This window comes from Ambystoma mexicanum, chromosome 7q (genome assembly GCF_040938575.1).
Source record: "Ambystoma mexicanum isolate Mex_15411 chromosome 7q, UKY_AmexF1_1, whole genome shotgun sequence".
Lineage (NCBI taxonomy): Eukaryota > Metazoa > Chordata > Amphibia > Caudata > Ambystomatidae > Ambystoma > Ambystoma mexicanum.
In genome coordinates this window covers 170,804,661-170,819,677 of record NC_090941.1, presented here as the reverse complement: position 1 = coordinate 170,819,677, position 15,017 = coordinate 170,804,661, and the positions used below count along the sequence as shown (strand labels likewise).

The following is a 15,017-nucleotide window of genomic DNA, read 5'->3' as shown; positions in this document are numbered from 1 at the left end:
GGAATACCACCCCACCCCATCTCTAAAGTGTGCACACATTTAAGAACTGTTTTTTTTGTCCATATCTGGTGAATGCCGTCAGAATGCCCCTTGGTCTTGCATTGGGGCCCTTCATTATTCTACCCACCCTATGTATCCGATCCAACTCAATTGTGTCTGGTTCTGATCCCCCTATCAAGTCTGCAAAGATCTTCTGTGCCACCCCCCTCAAGTCTCTATCCTCCACAGATTCCGGCAGCTGTTTAATCCGGATGTTGATCCTTCTTGACCTGTTTTCCATGCTCTCCATTTGCATTTCTAAGTTCTGGGTCACCACACTTGCCCTTTCAATTGCCTCGCTGCTCGCCGTTGTGTCAACGTCCACCTCCTGCAGGCCCCTTTCAAGGATATCCGTCCTCTCTCCCAGCTGTCCCACCTCCTGCCTTATTTCCACTAGTGCTGTTTTTAGATCGGTGTGCATTAATTGGAACTGTTTATGAAATGCTTTGTTGAGGGTCGTTTGGAGTGACATCATGACGTCATGGAAATCCTGTCTGGACATTGGGGCTGCCTGTTCTGCTTCCATGGGGTCTATGCGATCCATGGGGGTCTGCCTGTTCTTCCCCATGTTACATTAGGTGCCCACATTGCGGGGAGGGTGCCCGTCATATCCCCCGCTGGTGGGGTCTGTTTGGAGGTCCTGGCTTTGACTTTGGAAGAAATCCTGCCCAAATGTTCTTGCCCTATGTGGCCTGCGGTGTTGCTGGTTGGAGGGAGGCCGTTAGCTCCTGATCCAGCACACTCCTCCACTCTATTGGCCTCCACGCCCTTTAGGCGCTCCCCTCTGTTCCGGTCCTTTCAGGGGTTTGTTGCCCCTCGTTGGCGCTCCCAGGTGTCTCTGCTCTCTGGGCTGCCCCTCCTTGCTGTCCTTGTTTCTTGATTTTAGGCCTCTCCCCGGGCTTAGGCCTGCGGTCTCCCTCCGCTGGGCCTGGAGGGGAGGGGGGGGGGTCTGCCTTTTTTCTCTTGCGGGGCTGGGGAGATGTTTTCAGTGCCCGACACTTTTGGGTCGTTCAGGGGGCCGCCCTCCTCTCTTCCTACCTGCTGCCTCCTCTTAAGTGCCCCCCCCAAGGTCTGTGTCCCTCGCTGTGGGCTAATCACTCCTCCTCCTCGCCTCCTTGTTACTGCTTGTGGGTGTCGTGACTCCTGGAGCCGATATCTTCGTTACCTCATGCTGGGTGGCTACAATCCACCTCCTTCTCTTTGGAAGCACCCACATAAGGTGCAAATTCAGTTTGGTGTGGTCTCCTTCCTCCAAATTAGGCCTGCCTCGGTCCTGGCTGCCGCAGTCAGTACGTGTCATTATTGGTGATTTCCTGAAGATGTTCTTTTCCATCTCCAGTGTATCCCCTTTTCTTCGTCTGCAAAAGTCACTTGGTATATCAAGTTAGGGATTTTACCCTTATCCTTAATAGCAACTTGCAGCGTCTCTTTGCTACTTTCTTCACTTCCCTGGGTCCTCGTTTGTTCACTTGAAGGATTAGGCTTAGTCCCATATGTATTCAGACTCTTATGAATGATTACGGTTTCACTGGGACGAGTAGGCATTGTCCTGTACTTATTCAGACACTGCTGAATAATTACTGCTTCACTGGGACGAGTAGGCTGTCTCTGTCCCTGCCTACCATGTTCCTCTCCGGGTCTCCCGCCTCTCCCATCACCTTTGCCCGTATGGGTTAGCATCACCAGTTGGTTGCTCAGAACCGGGTTATCCATCTGCTTCGGAAGGATTTCTGTGTTCCTTCCAATCCTCCATTCCTCTCTGATGTGGCTCGGCATTGCCTCTATTGGAGCAGTCTCTGCATTATTCATGGACCGCATGGTGCACCTTCCCCAGGTCACACCACTAATCTTCTGCTGCTGCTTTTCTCGTGTTTGGTTTCCCCAGCATGACACGGTCCTCTGTGTCTTTTTTCCAATGCTGATCCTCCCGACAGAGAATTTCCAGTATCTTGCTGGCATCCGGCATGTCCGAGGTTTGAACTTGCAGAGTCTCTCTTCATGATTCTTTAACTACTCCTTTTGTTACACCAGTCTTAGGCTTCCCCAGTATGTAGCTGCATTCCTTTCTTGATGTCGGACTCTCATTCTTTATGACTACTTTCAACTTCTTTGTCCCAGTGTGCAGCAAGCTGTTATCTTCACTGTTTAAGGCTTTCTTCGTCTCTGTGTCAGGCAACCCTTCCCTTTCTTCACAGATGTTACAATAGCGAACATTGATTGGTTCAAGATGCTTTTGCCGAAGCCCTGATGGTATGAGGGATTCATTTGACACAGAGTTCCTTGATGGAACAGGTGTCCTTGACCCCAAAAAGGGAGTCTCTTCCTGTGATGTCCTGTTTAATGCCACCCCTAGGGGGAATATTGTATAGCAGGCTCACCCTCCTTAGCCTCACAAGGAAGGGCTCCCCTCTGGGGAGAAGTGACGAGATACTACGATTCATCACAGCCCTTATGTCCGAAGACACCTCCTTCCCCACTTTCTAATAGCATTCAGAAATGCATAGGATTATCCAGCAAAATATGGTTTGTTAAGTCAAAGCTAGTCCCATCCTAAACTCGGAGAAATCAATGACCATTGGTTGTCTCAGGCCACCGTCCAGGCCACATAAAAGCTCAGATAAAGATCAAGTCTATAAAGTCGATCCTCCTCTTTGGATGGATGAGGCAGGGTATAAAACACTGGAAACTCCACACTCAGAGATATGCAGACCTCTGAGACCACTTTAGGCAAGAACTTCGGATGGACCTTCATAAAAACGTTCTCTTTGAAGAAGCTCAAAAAAGGCGGCTTACAGGAAAGCGCTTGGAGTTCACAAACGCCCTTGCCAAAGTAATGCCCACCAAGTAGGCTCGCTTCAGAGTGAGCAGTTTATTAGACGAAGAAAACAAAGGCTCAAACTGAGACATCATCAAAAACATAAGCAGCAGAGTCCCAAGCTGGAACCACAAAGGATGTTCGAGGAAACCTTTTTACAAAGTCCTTCAAAAACTGTCACCATAAGGCTCGATAGGAAAGAACCTTGATCTTGGGATCTCCTTCAATAGGGACAAGGCAGTGTCTATCTGCAGTCCCAAAGACAGCCAAGTAAAGAAGGTATTCCATCACAGTGGAAGTTGGGTACGAGATATGTCGATCCCTTGGCCCCTAGACCACGCCGGAAATCTTCTCCACCTGCATGCATAAAGAGACCTGATGGAAGGCACATGTGCAGCTGGCAGCACCTCAAGTACCTCCTCTGACAGATCGCAGTACTCATGCCTCTCAGGAGCCATGCACGCAGGTTGAGAGATTGGTACAGGAGATCCAGCATCCAAGGAAGCTGGTGAGGTGAGCAGACTGCCAACTCCAGAAAGCCTGGGTACCATATCGTCCTCGTCCAATACCGCGAGATCAAGCCAGAAAATTCCTGAGAAGCCACAGGATGATGGGGATCGTGGGGGAAATGCAAGATGGCAGTTGAAGACCCACTCCACGAGCAATAAATCTCCCAATGTCCCCCTGGGCGGGAATTCCTTAGAGCAAAACTGCTTACATTTCGAATTGTCCTTCTTAGCAAACAGATCTACAGACAAAATTCCCCACAGGGAAAACATTCCTTCAGTGACCTCTCGCAGCGTACTCCCATTCGTGGGAAATTGTGCTCTGCCTGCTGAGAGCATCTGCCAAGCCATTCACCACTACAGCCAGATGGGCTGCATAGGCAGAGATCCTGTTCTCCAAAAGCCAGAACCATAGAAGCATGCACAGGGGCAGGTTCCTCACATCCCATTGCTTGTGGAGGTATGGATAGCCACTGTGTAGTTCGTTAGGATCAGGACATGCTTTCCCCTTAGGCACGTGCAAAAGCCATCAGGGAGAGCCTGATTGCTCACAGCTCCAGAAGGTTGATGTAGCAACACGTTCTGCTGAGGACCAAAGACCACTCACCTGCAGTTCCCTGCAGAGAGCCCCAGCCCTTTTGGGACCAATCCGTGACCACTTACTCTTCTGGCCAAGGTTGCCAAAAGAGTTCCCCAGCCATCACGCTCTCCCTGTCAGCCCACCAAGAAAGGTTGCTGGCCACTGTCCTCGATACTCTGAGGACATCCCTAATGTCGATGAAGTAATGGGACAAGTGAGCCCTCAGAAGCCATTGAAGGAATCTCATTCACAGCCTGGTCTCTGGCACCAGAAATATGCAAGAGGCCATGAGACCCAAAAGGCAGAGCAAGGAAGCCGCTGACAGATGGTAGCCACTGGAAGACTGCTGAAATTCTGGAAATGTCACCATCTGACTGATGTTGGCGACTCTTCCCTTGGTGGTGGGGAGGATTTAAGGCACTCCCCGCCTGGGTGTCCAGGACCTCTCCTATGAATTGGAGCCTCTTTGTTGGTGTACTGAGGGATTTCCAAAAGTTCAAGGAGAAGCCAACACCCTGGAGCACTAAACAGGGGTCCTTGAGCTGCATCAATACCTGCTCTGAAGATCTTCCTCGGATCAACCAGTTGGTCCAGGTAAGGAAACTCATGAACTTCCGATGTCCTGAGGTGAGCGGCCACCAACGCCATCAGCTTGGTGAAAACCGTAAGAGCACAGGTTAGGCCAAAGCGGAGCACTTTGAACTGATGAGTGTACTCAATGCAATGACAAACCTCAGGAATCTCTTGTGCTTCTGATGGATCGGCATATGGAAATAGGCATCCTGAAGGACCAGCTACATTCCAGTTACACAATTGCAGAGCCTGGAGAATTTCTCTCAATGTCACCAACCTGAACTTTGTCTTCCTTGGGAACTTGTCCAAGGCCCTGAGGTCCAGGGTGGGACAGAGTCTTCCCCCTTTCTTCGGCACCAGAAAGTAGCAGAAGTACCAGTCCAATGGGCCTCCTTTGCCCCCACTGCACCCTTCAAAAGTAGGGTTTTGATTCTGGTTGCTGAAGAAGAGTATGAGGTATGTCCTGAAGTCTCATGATGAAGGGGTGACATTATCCCTGCTTGACCAGCTGAAGGGTTCAGGCGTCAGAAGTTCTCATTCCCCCTCTCCCTGGGCTCGGAGACCCTACCTCCAACCGGTGAAGCACGTGGGGAGAACTCAAAGTGGTTTAGCCTGCGCTGCTGCCCCTTAAGTCAAAACCAAAGTCTACTGCCCCTTTGAGGCACCTCAGCCCCAGCCAGCGCTCAAGAATCGTCTATGGCCCTGCTTGGCCTGGGGAAGCAGAAGCTTCCTTGCAAAGGGGACATAGCGCCTGTAGCCTTTGCATCTGGATGCAGAAAAGATTGTTTGGCAGCCTGCTGGACTGCTAGGCCCAATGATTTCTCAGCAAGCTTTGACTCTTTGAAGCGTTCAAACGACTCAACCACCTTCAGCCTGAAGGGGTGCTTACTGTCGAAGGCCATTGAAAGCATTTTTGCTTGCATATTAGGGGAAAACTCCAAACCCTGGAGGTACGCTGCCCTCTGAAGCACCATCAATGTTTCCGTTGAGTAGCTGACACAATCTGAGGCGTCGAGATCTGCCTGGAGGGCTTGGCATGCTACCTCCTTGCCATTGACCAGGTTTATGAACCCATCTCTCACCTCATAAGTATTGGTGTTGCATATTTGTTTTGGAAAAGGCCAAGAAAGCAAGCTAAAGAGAATAAGAAACTACAAGTACCAAGAGGCATTGGTGTTGTAAAATGAGGAAGATTGTGGATTGTAAAATTATCGAAAGAGAGGTCGAAGTGGTCATGCAGAGGTGTATGTAAAATCCTTGCATTTTTCGAAAGTCTTCGACAGTGAAAAGACACCCGAGACACATCTGGGGAAGGGAGCCCCCACAAAGAGAAATGCAGACTTGAGTCCGGCAGAGGGAAGCCTGTTAAGTAAAGGTCCAAAGTGGAACTGTATATTTGTGACAAGGCGGAGGAAGCTTAAGGAAGTGATTGAACTACCAGAAGCTTGAAGCTCAAGCCTGAACTGTTACATTTAACCAGTAAGCCAAAGTGTGCAAGACTGAAAGAAGTATGCCATCCACCTATACTTTTTAGGAAACTCTCTAGACGCTGTGGTGCAGAGCATGGGGAAAGGGAGTGGTGATTTAAGCCATTCTGACATTTCTTTTGAGACACTATTTTCCTTTTGTATTCCCTTAACACATTTATCATTTTGAGAAGGAGGGCAAAGTTATTTTTTTTTAGTATAGGCCTTTTTATTTTGACTAGACTGACTTGGACTGTTTGTTATTTATTTAATGGTTGAGATTACTCCCATTCTATAGTTAGGGCCAGTTAGGAATTCTACCAACCCAACTAAAATACCAAATAAAGGTTTTCGAAACTTGTATCCCTTGTGTCTGTGTCTACTATTGATACCATGCCTTCCTTACAGCACCTTTTCAGCCGTACTGCAGGTGCAGCAATCCAGTTTCTTTCACTCTATTAGCACCTCTCAACAAGCACTCTTTCAGTGACCCTCATAAATCTGTCAACTCTTTAATATTGCTATCTTCTACTCCCCGAAGCTTCAAACAGGTCATCCACCATTTTTGTGTTATTTTCCCAAAGGCAGCCAAAGGTGTCTGGTAATCTCCCTGTGTGATTTTGGCTTAACTAAGGAGTTTAAAGCACTCACAGATCTCACAAGGTTCTGGTGTTGGTATATTATTGGAGCCCTTTAACCATGAGAACATCCTGTGGCATTATGAACCCGTTTCACAGGCAACACTGGGGGGTAATGGGCTATGGCCCGGCGGCCCGAGTTAACAGCATGAGCGAAGTGACAGTGATTAAAGGGTACCCCGGCCATTACTCCCCTTACCCCCAGTGTTGGACATGGAATGGGTGCATAACGCAAATCCTTTGCTAAGATGGCCAGCATGGTTGTAGAAGGCAGGGCTCTATACAGGGCCCCTCTTCCATTACCATGGCAGCCAGAAAAGTGAGAGGCAGTGAAGCTTCTTCAGCGGCAGGCACCACCGCATTAGTCAGGTAAGTGGGGCATGGGAGGCAGGCTGTGAATCTTTTTTTTTCTTCTTTTAACGTGAGGGTGGAGGAAGAGGGCGCTGCGGGGCGGGCAAAGCAGCCTGTGGGTTCCATGGAACGCAGGTTGGAATCAGCAGTTTCAGCCCACGAGCTGCGGAACCTGATTGGCTTTCACCCCCTGCCAGAATTATTGTGAATGTTATTTTTACTTTTGCTTAGGGTCACCCTCTAATATACAATCCAACCCTACAATTCTGGGACAGGAACTACGCAGTATTGGGAATCAATATTTTGTTTTATGAAAATAAAGAGTCAATTCAAAGGGAGTCCCCCAACTTTATGCTGGGGAAGTCACCCCAATATAATGTATAGACAGCTTGTCTACAGAAGAAATCAACCTGCCTGTAACATCTTGCTAGTTTTAAAAATCATAGGTCCATTCACATGACTCCAATACAAATATATAGATATTTAAACCTCTGTTTCTAAATAGCACAATGCAATTTACATTCCCTTACATGCTGCTTGCCAGCTAATATAGATTATACTTGCACTACACAGGTACAGAATAAATCCCTTTGCATTTGTTTCTCATTATCAAAAACAAGGATTGGTATCACTAAACACCAAACTATTCTGCAAATCATGTCAGCTATTTGTAAAATGTAGTCTTTCGGCCATGGGCAAGCATCTTTCCAAGTCCTCCTTGTCTCGCTGACAATCTGCATGCATCTGATACTGTTATCAGCTGTCCAGCAGGCCTAGAGCTCACTTTACGAGAGTGGTTGCTACTACTCTAACGTTTCTCCCCAGCATTGCCCTGGTAGATATCTGCAGGGTTGCTACGGGGAGATCAGTGCATACCTTTACAAGATTTTACTGTGTTGACAGGGATTCTTCGGAGGGACCCAGGGTCAGCCAAAAAGTGCTTCGCAATCTGTTTGGGTTAGGTGAGTGTTTCCTCCGCCCTTACTGTTACTTGTAACTACTGCTTTGTAATCTATTCAAACAGCATGTAAATCTATGAAAGATAAATGGCGAAAAGGGAATAATGTACTTACCTGTAACTCCTGTTCTCCAGCATTGGCATCTTTCATAGATTCACATGCAACCCTCCCGCATACCCGCTTATGACTCTTCTTGGCTCATATACCCACTGAAGATGGCCTCCAGGGGCAGAGCTGAAGGGGACCAGTCTATTGGCTGTGGGGCAATATGGCCCAAAACAACCCAAAAAGAGCACTAACGTGACAGCAGTTTAATGTAAACTGCATTTAATGTTTCAGAGGATTCCCAACCTGACGGTGGGGAATATTCAAACAGTATGTGAATTAATTAAAGATCCAATGCTGGAGAAACAACGGGTGCTGGGAATATTCACCACCCTCAAAGACAATATGCTGTGTGTACCACAAGTGGTCCATATTTCCTTTGTATATATAGCTTGGGTATCACATCCATCTACTGATAAAGAGTCATACAAAGAGGTACTTTAACACCCCATAGCTTTTTCAAGATTTCATGTGCAGTTCGCACCAGAAGTTACTACAGAAGATGAGGAATCTGTGCAAGGATGGGATACATTGGAAAAACCTTTAGTGGCTGCACATAATGAAGGGCAATAAGACCACAGGAAGGGTAAGATGTCGAAAGGTTGTGCACCAACAAGCCATTGTATACAGGCACATCAGTTTTCTGTTCCTTGTCCTGATTTCTAGGATATCCCCAAAATCGTTATCTGCAAGAGTAGTACAGAAGAGAGTAGTATAGAAGGGAGGCTACTAATGGCAATAGTTGCTTCTATGGCATTAAAACAGTCTTATGAAATGAAGTAAACGTGTGTTCAGAAATAATTCAGTTCTCCCATTTAGAAAATGCTGCTATATACATTTGCTTATGTGAGCAATGGCATACGCATAAATAACTAATGATGGTAAGGATGCATCTTCTATGATGTCAAATAAACCCAAACATGTTGGGACTCTCATCCTCTGTTGCCATTAGTATTATCACATTCCAGCATTAAGTTTCTATTATTTCCTTAGGAAATTAATTAAAGGAAATGTATGTTACCCTTCACTCCGTCCACAGTTCAATCTCGTGGATTGATCTTTCTATGTGGTTTGAAGCTTGCAAACCCCTTACTTTGACAAGAATCAAGCCTGTCCAAAACCGTTCGTATTTAATAATTCTAACATATTTCAATGACATACATTATATATTTGGTTAACTCTTATCTATGCAATTTTGCATTGCTGAAAAGTTAAAAACAAGCACCAAATAAAATAAAGCAAAAAAAAGCAAGCCAAGCAGGCAGGTTCGGTATTCAATGTTTGCCATTTTTGCAATCTTAGAAGCAGACATCAACCTGATTAAGTCTTACCATTGTCTACAGAAATTCCAAGCACACTTGATATCTTTTTAACACTGAAAACACAGAAAAAGTCACTTCATTATTGGATGCTTTTTCACAGCCACACAAAGTAAATCATGGACTTAACATTCTCATAGTAACTCAAGAGAGGGTAGCTGTATATATTATTGAACATGTACTATCAGGGATAACAAAATGTGGAGAAGTGACTATTACATTTTACGTTACAATCTTAAAAGGCATTGAATTTATATTTTTTCTGAGCACAGTAACAGTACCGAGATGACTTATGAGAACTGTTGCAATAAATTAAATGAATAGCGTAAACATTGGAGAAAATATTGTTAATGTAACACTATTGCAATACTTTTAATCTGATATAACATTACAAAACACATGAAGATGGCAACGATGTAACTAGCCCTACTCCACATTTTATCAGTTGCCAGCATTTCTGCAGCAATGTTTGTTACTAAGGTGAACAGATGATTTCATGGCACTATGACACCAATTCCCTAGCCCAACGTTTTCTTTTTTTTCAAACAATTGTTATCTGGTACTTATGTGTACTTCGTCAATTGCAGTTAATTAAGACTACACATCCGAGAATGCATTTCTTTTATGAAAGCCCAGGGCTGAAAAAGTGGTGTTCTAGGGACATGAAGGCATCTTGCCTCTAGCTGTGACCTCCCCGGGATCACACTTTTAGCCTCAAAAGAATTAAGTCCATGACGAGCTCTGATGTGGTCCTGTGGTCTGCCTGCGGATAGGTTGTGGTGGACGAGGTGGTTGATGTTGGGGGATGGCATAGAACTTACTGTGGTTAAAAGTGAAAGAGTTATCCAGGCTGCTCAGCTGCTGTAATCGGGCATGCATCATTCCTGTTCTGTTACGGGAAACAGGTAATGTCTGAGACTTTCGATCATGAACTATGGGTCCCAACCCCTCCTGGTTCCTGCAAGATGGGTGAAATGGTACAGAAGCAATAGTTAGACTTTTTTTTACGGCTGCCAGTCAGGGAGAGAGTTAGTAAAGCAGTTGCAGCACACAGCCCAGTTGTCCTTTTACATTGATCAAATCAAAAACAGGCAGCATTTACAAAGCACACAGCAAATATGTGCAGATAATTGCCATTGTGGGGGAAAAATGCAAACTCCTTTATATGTAATCGGAGCAAAATCTATCAAAGACCTTTAAAAATGCCTTTACATTTCAAATATTTTATCTGCATGCACTGCTGCGGCATCTTACATTTAAGGGAAACGCTTTAGATGGCAGTCAAAGCAAATGGAAAGATGGGCTAATCCTAAGTGAGATGATCTAATGTGAGATTTCAGGCAACAAACACCACGAAGGAAAAGAAAAGTGCAACAGAAAACTATGCAAGGTGCACATGCAATAGCGCAAGAATGTAGTTAGGCAGTCCAACACGAGCAGCCGCTTACCCAGGCAGGATGGGAAGAAGAGCCATACACTTTGTTAAACTTGTCAGCAATCAAGTGAAGAAAACAGAAAAGTGACCTGTGTTAGCAATCAGAACAGGCTAACTTCCTATCGTGTACCACCACCAGAGCAGATGACCGGTGAGAAACAGTGCTGGGCATACAGACATCCCTGATCCCTTAGCCAAGAGTTCCTTCTCAGTGTTACTCTGTGTAGTATAAGAGAACATGCATTTGTTGTGATCTGGCATGCTGTGTGTGGTGCGACAAGACTAAACGCGTTATACAATCGACACTTAAAGGCTACAACCTCTGACTGAAAATTCAACTGCAGCCCCATCATGCATTTGGCACAACTTGACAGTGTTTCACAGACTGCAAAAATGCTAGATATCACACAAATATTTAAAATAAGGATCTACAGGATATTACATAGTTGCTACATTAAAAAAAAATAATCACATCACAATTTATCTCACTTAAGTTGACTTTATCGTAGAAGCCCAAGCATTTCTTCAACTACTAAAACACTTGTTAACAAAAATACCTACAGAAGAATATTAATATATGATATATGAATAAAAAATATCCTTTTAGGATGTACTGAACAATGCTGAAAAGTCAAGTTGGTTAAAAGAAATGTTTTTTATTTGTCTATATTGGAATCTGTTCTAACTTTCATCCACCCTGAGCAACATGCCAACACACACTGCTTGTATTTTGATTCTAGTGGACCCTGCTACCTCACTCCAGGTTCTCTCCACTTGTGGTTTATACATTAGTCTGGAAATCAGGCCAGGTACCAATGCATTTCCTGCATTTTTAGAAAGTGGTCCCAGTGACACAGTTTCAAAGAGTGTGTAGCAGAAAGGTTTACAAGCATGCACTCCTGCTGACAGAATAAGGCTAGACTCTATAACATATATCAAAATGTGTCAGACCTCCAAAGGTCATGTGATGCATTGAATGCTTCCCAGCTGGGAATATCTCCAGCATACATTACAAACATAAAATCTCTGAGGACCAACATCGGTTTAATCCCGGTAACATGTCGGCTCCTTCCTAATAACCAGGTTACTGAGGTTCCCTCTCAGACCCTGAACGAGAATTTGAAATTTAAAGTAGGCAAACGAATCTCTTAAAATGAAAACATCAGTGAATGATTGTTCCAGTCAAGAGGATGGGTTTGAGGTACAACCATTTCTTTGTGAAAAAAAGGTACAATGATCCTCAACCAAAAGAGCACATAGTGCAGTTATCTAAAGGACCAACTTAATATTATACTTCACGACTTTGCCGCCCAGGGATTCACAGGTGCAAAGGCTAGGTAGGCTGGAGGATGGGGAGTTGAAGAAAGAAGGAGCAAAGATCAAAGTTGTTAGAAGGGCCAGATCGACAATTTCCAGGAGTCTAGCTGGTTGTTGAGATTCTGGATCAGCCTAGAGCACAAAGGCAAGGCCAACTGTGTGCATGATGGTGTGTGATCTAGAAAAGCTGTGAGATCATAAGTTATCCCAGTAGGGCAAATGTTTCTCGCAGGAGAGTACTTTCAAAATTTGAAGCTCAAGAACGGTGGGCCCTCCTTGACGACAGTGCATTTGATGCGTGGGGGGCCTGAAATGAGTAGGTCTGGCCTCCGGCAATGAAGGAAGTCTGATTACAGCAGCAGAGGTCTAGAAAAACGTTCTATGGTGAAGGAGATGGACAGATGATGTAGAACCATTTGAAGTCTGCTGAGGGGAAAGGAATAGAGCAGCAGAGTTTCTGCAGCTCCGTTTGGATTAAAGGAGGGTGTGGACTAAAGTCACATTAAGGGGAAACATGTTAGCACATTTCATTTGAGATGTTAAATCATTTTCTATAGTTTATTCCATAATTCAGTACAAAAGACTACATTTAAAGATTTTCATCAAAAGTTGAGGATAACACAAATTATTAACCCATTATATTTTTGTAGAGTACTACATAGAAAATCGCTGCATAACTAATGGTACACAAGATGTTGATGAAATGTCCTCATGCAAAGTACAAAGAAGTCTAAATGAAGTGCTTTTACACAGAGTCCCACAATTGCTTGCCGCTCAATGCACATGGTGTGTTTAAGGATATTTGGTTTTGGTGAAACATGGAGACTATGTTGATGTTTCATAACAAATCCCAAAATAATCAATAAGGGCAAAGCAGGTACCATACATAAAGATTGGCACACTTAAGTGTGATCTGGGAGTGGGTTGGCGGGGATAAGGTTTTGAACCAGGAATAAGATAATTGAAAAACATTTCATGGGGCGGTTAATAAAACTTTGTTTAACTGTTTTTCCCATAATTAACATGTGATGGACACAGAGCAGATGACAGAGGAATACATTACTTACCACTCTGTAATTTTCTTTCTGATGATTAGTCCTTCCTCACACAGATTTCTCAGCTTAGCTGTTCTCTCTCCAGTGTGAACTGACTTTGGAAGCTTGCAGGGGGCATAGCTAAGCTTTGCATCGGCTTCACTAGGCACAACTTTAGGGCCTGTATTTATGGAGATGCCATTCCCCATAACCTCAGTTCCTCCTTTTTTATAAGCTTCAACAGCTGAGAGACTGCATGCAGAACAGACAAGGTGTACAAGCGATCCACCAAGAGGGGCAGGTCATGAGCGCACTTTATGGGAGAAAGAACTAATCCACCAGAAAGAACATTACCCAGAGGTATTTTTTCTTCAAAAGGATTACTTCCTTCCACAGATTCTCATCTTAGGTAAACTCTCATAGTAGTACAGAAGTCTGGAGGAAAGCGAGAAACTTAACTATACTAGAGAAAACTGGAGGACCGATCAGCCATTGGCAACATCATACGCAGACAGGGATTCCAGGTAGTGATGTTTGCAAAAGTGTCCAGCGAAACCAATGCAGCCATTTGACAGATGTCCAGGCCAGGCACCCCTCTCGCAAGGAAAGAGGTGGGAGCCATGCCTCTAGTCAAATGAATCGTGAGACAATCAGGCACATCCTTAACCAGCTAGATCGAACATTCAGAGATTCAGAGGGTGATCAATCTGGACAGGATCTCTTTGATATCTGCCCTTCCGGAATGGGCAACAGCGTAACCCACAAAGAACTAGTCATTTGTCCTGATGTCAATCGTCGAGAGACACAGTAGCGGAGTGCCTGTGCAGTGTCCAGCCATCTTTCCACGGTCTTAGAGGGATACACAGGAAGATAAATCTTCTGAGAAATGAAACTCAGACACAACCTTGAGCAGGAAGGACAGTCTCCTTCTCAATGTCACCTTCTTCTTGGAGAAGACCAATTATGTATCTTCAACAGACAGAGCCCAGGACTCACTTGCCCATCTCACTGAAGTGAGGGCCACCAGGAAAATCAACTAAAGGATGAGCGGTCTTGCAGAAGTTGAATGCAGGGGCTGAACTAGAGCTCCCATAAAAAAGTGAAAAATGTATTCAAATGCCACAAAGGATCTGCAAACTGGTGCGAAGAAAACTGGTTACACAAACAGTACAAAATCATTGAAACAGTGGGAATCGTAAAGAAAGAGCCCTTACACCTTCACAGTGCCAATCTATAGGCATGTCTGGACCAACAGAAACAGGGAATCTAGAACAGAGGAAACTGGACAGATCAAAGTGTCCTGACATCTCTCTCCCAAAACCAAGTCAAGAATGTACGCCACCTGCAGGCATAGACAGACTTGGTGGCAGCCCTCAGAAGTAGAACGAGCACATCCCGGGAATAGGACAAGTCCTACTCCTTATACCCCAGCTTCTCATCAGCACAGCATGAAGGTACAGGCTGCTGATGCTCGGATGGATTAACCCCTTCAAGCTCCCCCGAGCGGGAGAGAAGGTCCATATTCAACAGAAGGCACCCCAGAGGGCAGATGTCGAGAAGCTACAGCTTCCACGTCCTCTGGATCCAGTCCAGAACAATCAAAGTTAATGTGGACCCGAACAATCACAGACAGTGATCGGCTGGAACTCTGAGGGGATGGAAGTTCCAATCTATAACCAATGTGTCTCCCCCACCCCACCCCACCCCCTGCAAAGCTCCCTGCTGAAGAAATTACCTGGAGCAGAACAATTCACGCTTCTTGTTGCACTGGAAGCAAAAAGGTCCACCTGAGGAGTCCAAAACAGATCTCATCCAGAACTTCCAGACATAGCTCCCATTTGTGTGAGGCTGAAGTCTGTCTGATAAGAGCATCCACTGTG

General features: G+C 45.2%; 1 protein-coding gene across 9 annotated transcripts in view; it reads right to left on the bottom strand.

Annotated features, from left to right (window-relative positions):
- The window catches only part of DOCK9 (dedicator of cytokinesis 9), a 2,709,375-nt gene that overhangs the window by 664,692 nt on the left and 2,029,666 nt on the right, over positions 1-15,017 (bottom strand). For 5 of the 9 annotated variants that reach the window (XM_069639825.1, XM_069639823.1, XM_069639824.1 and 2 more), the window contains one exon: positions 10,173-10,309. In XM_069639825.1, the coding sequence (XP_069495926.1) occupies positions 10,173-10,309 (137 nt within the window). Of the gene's footprint in view, positions 1-9,363; positions 9,408-10,172; positions 10,310-15,017 lie in introns of all 9 variants that reach the window. The other 4 variants (XM_069639827.1, XM_069639832.1, XM_069639829.1 and 1 more) reach the window with 2 other exon arrangements.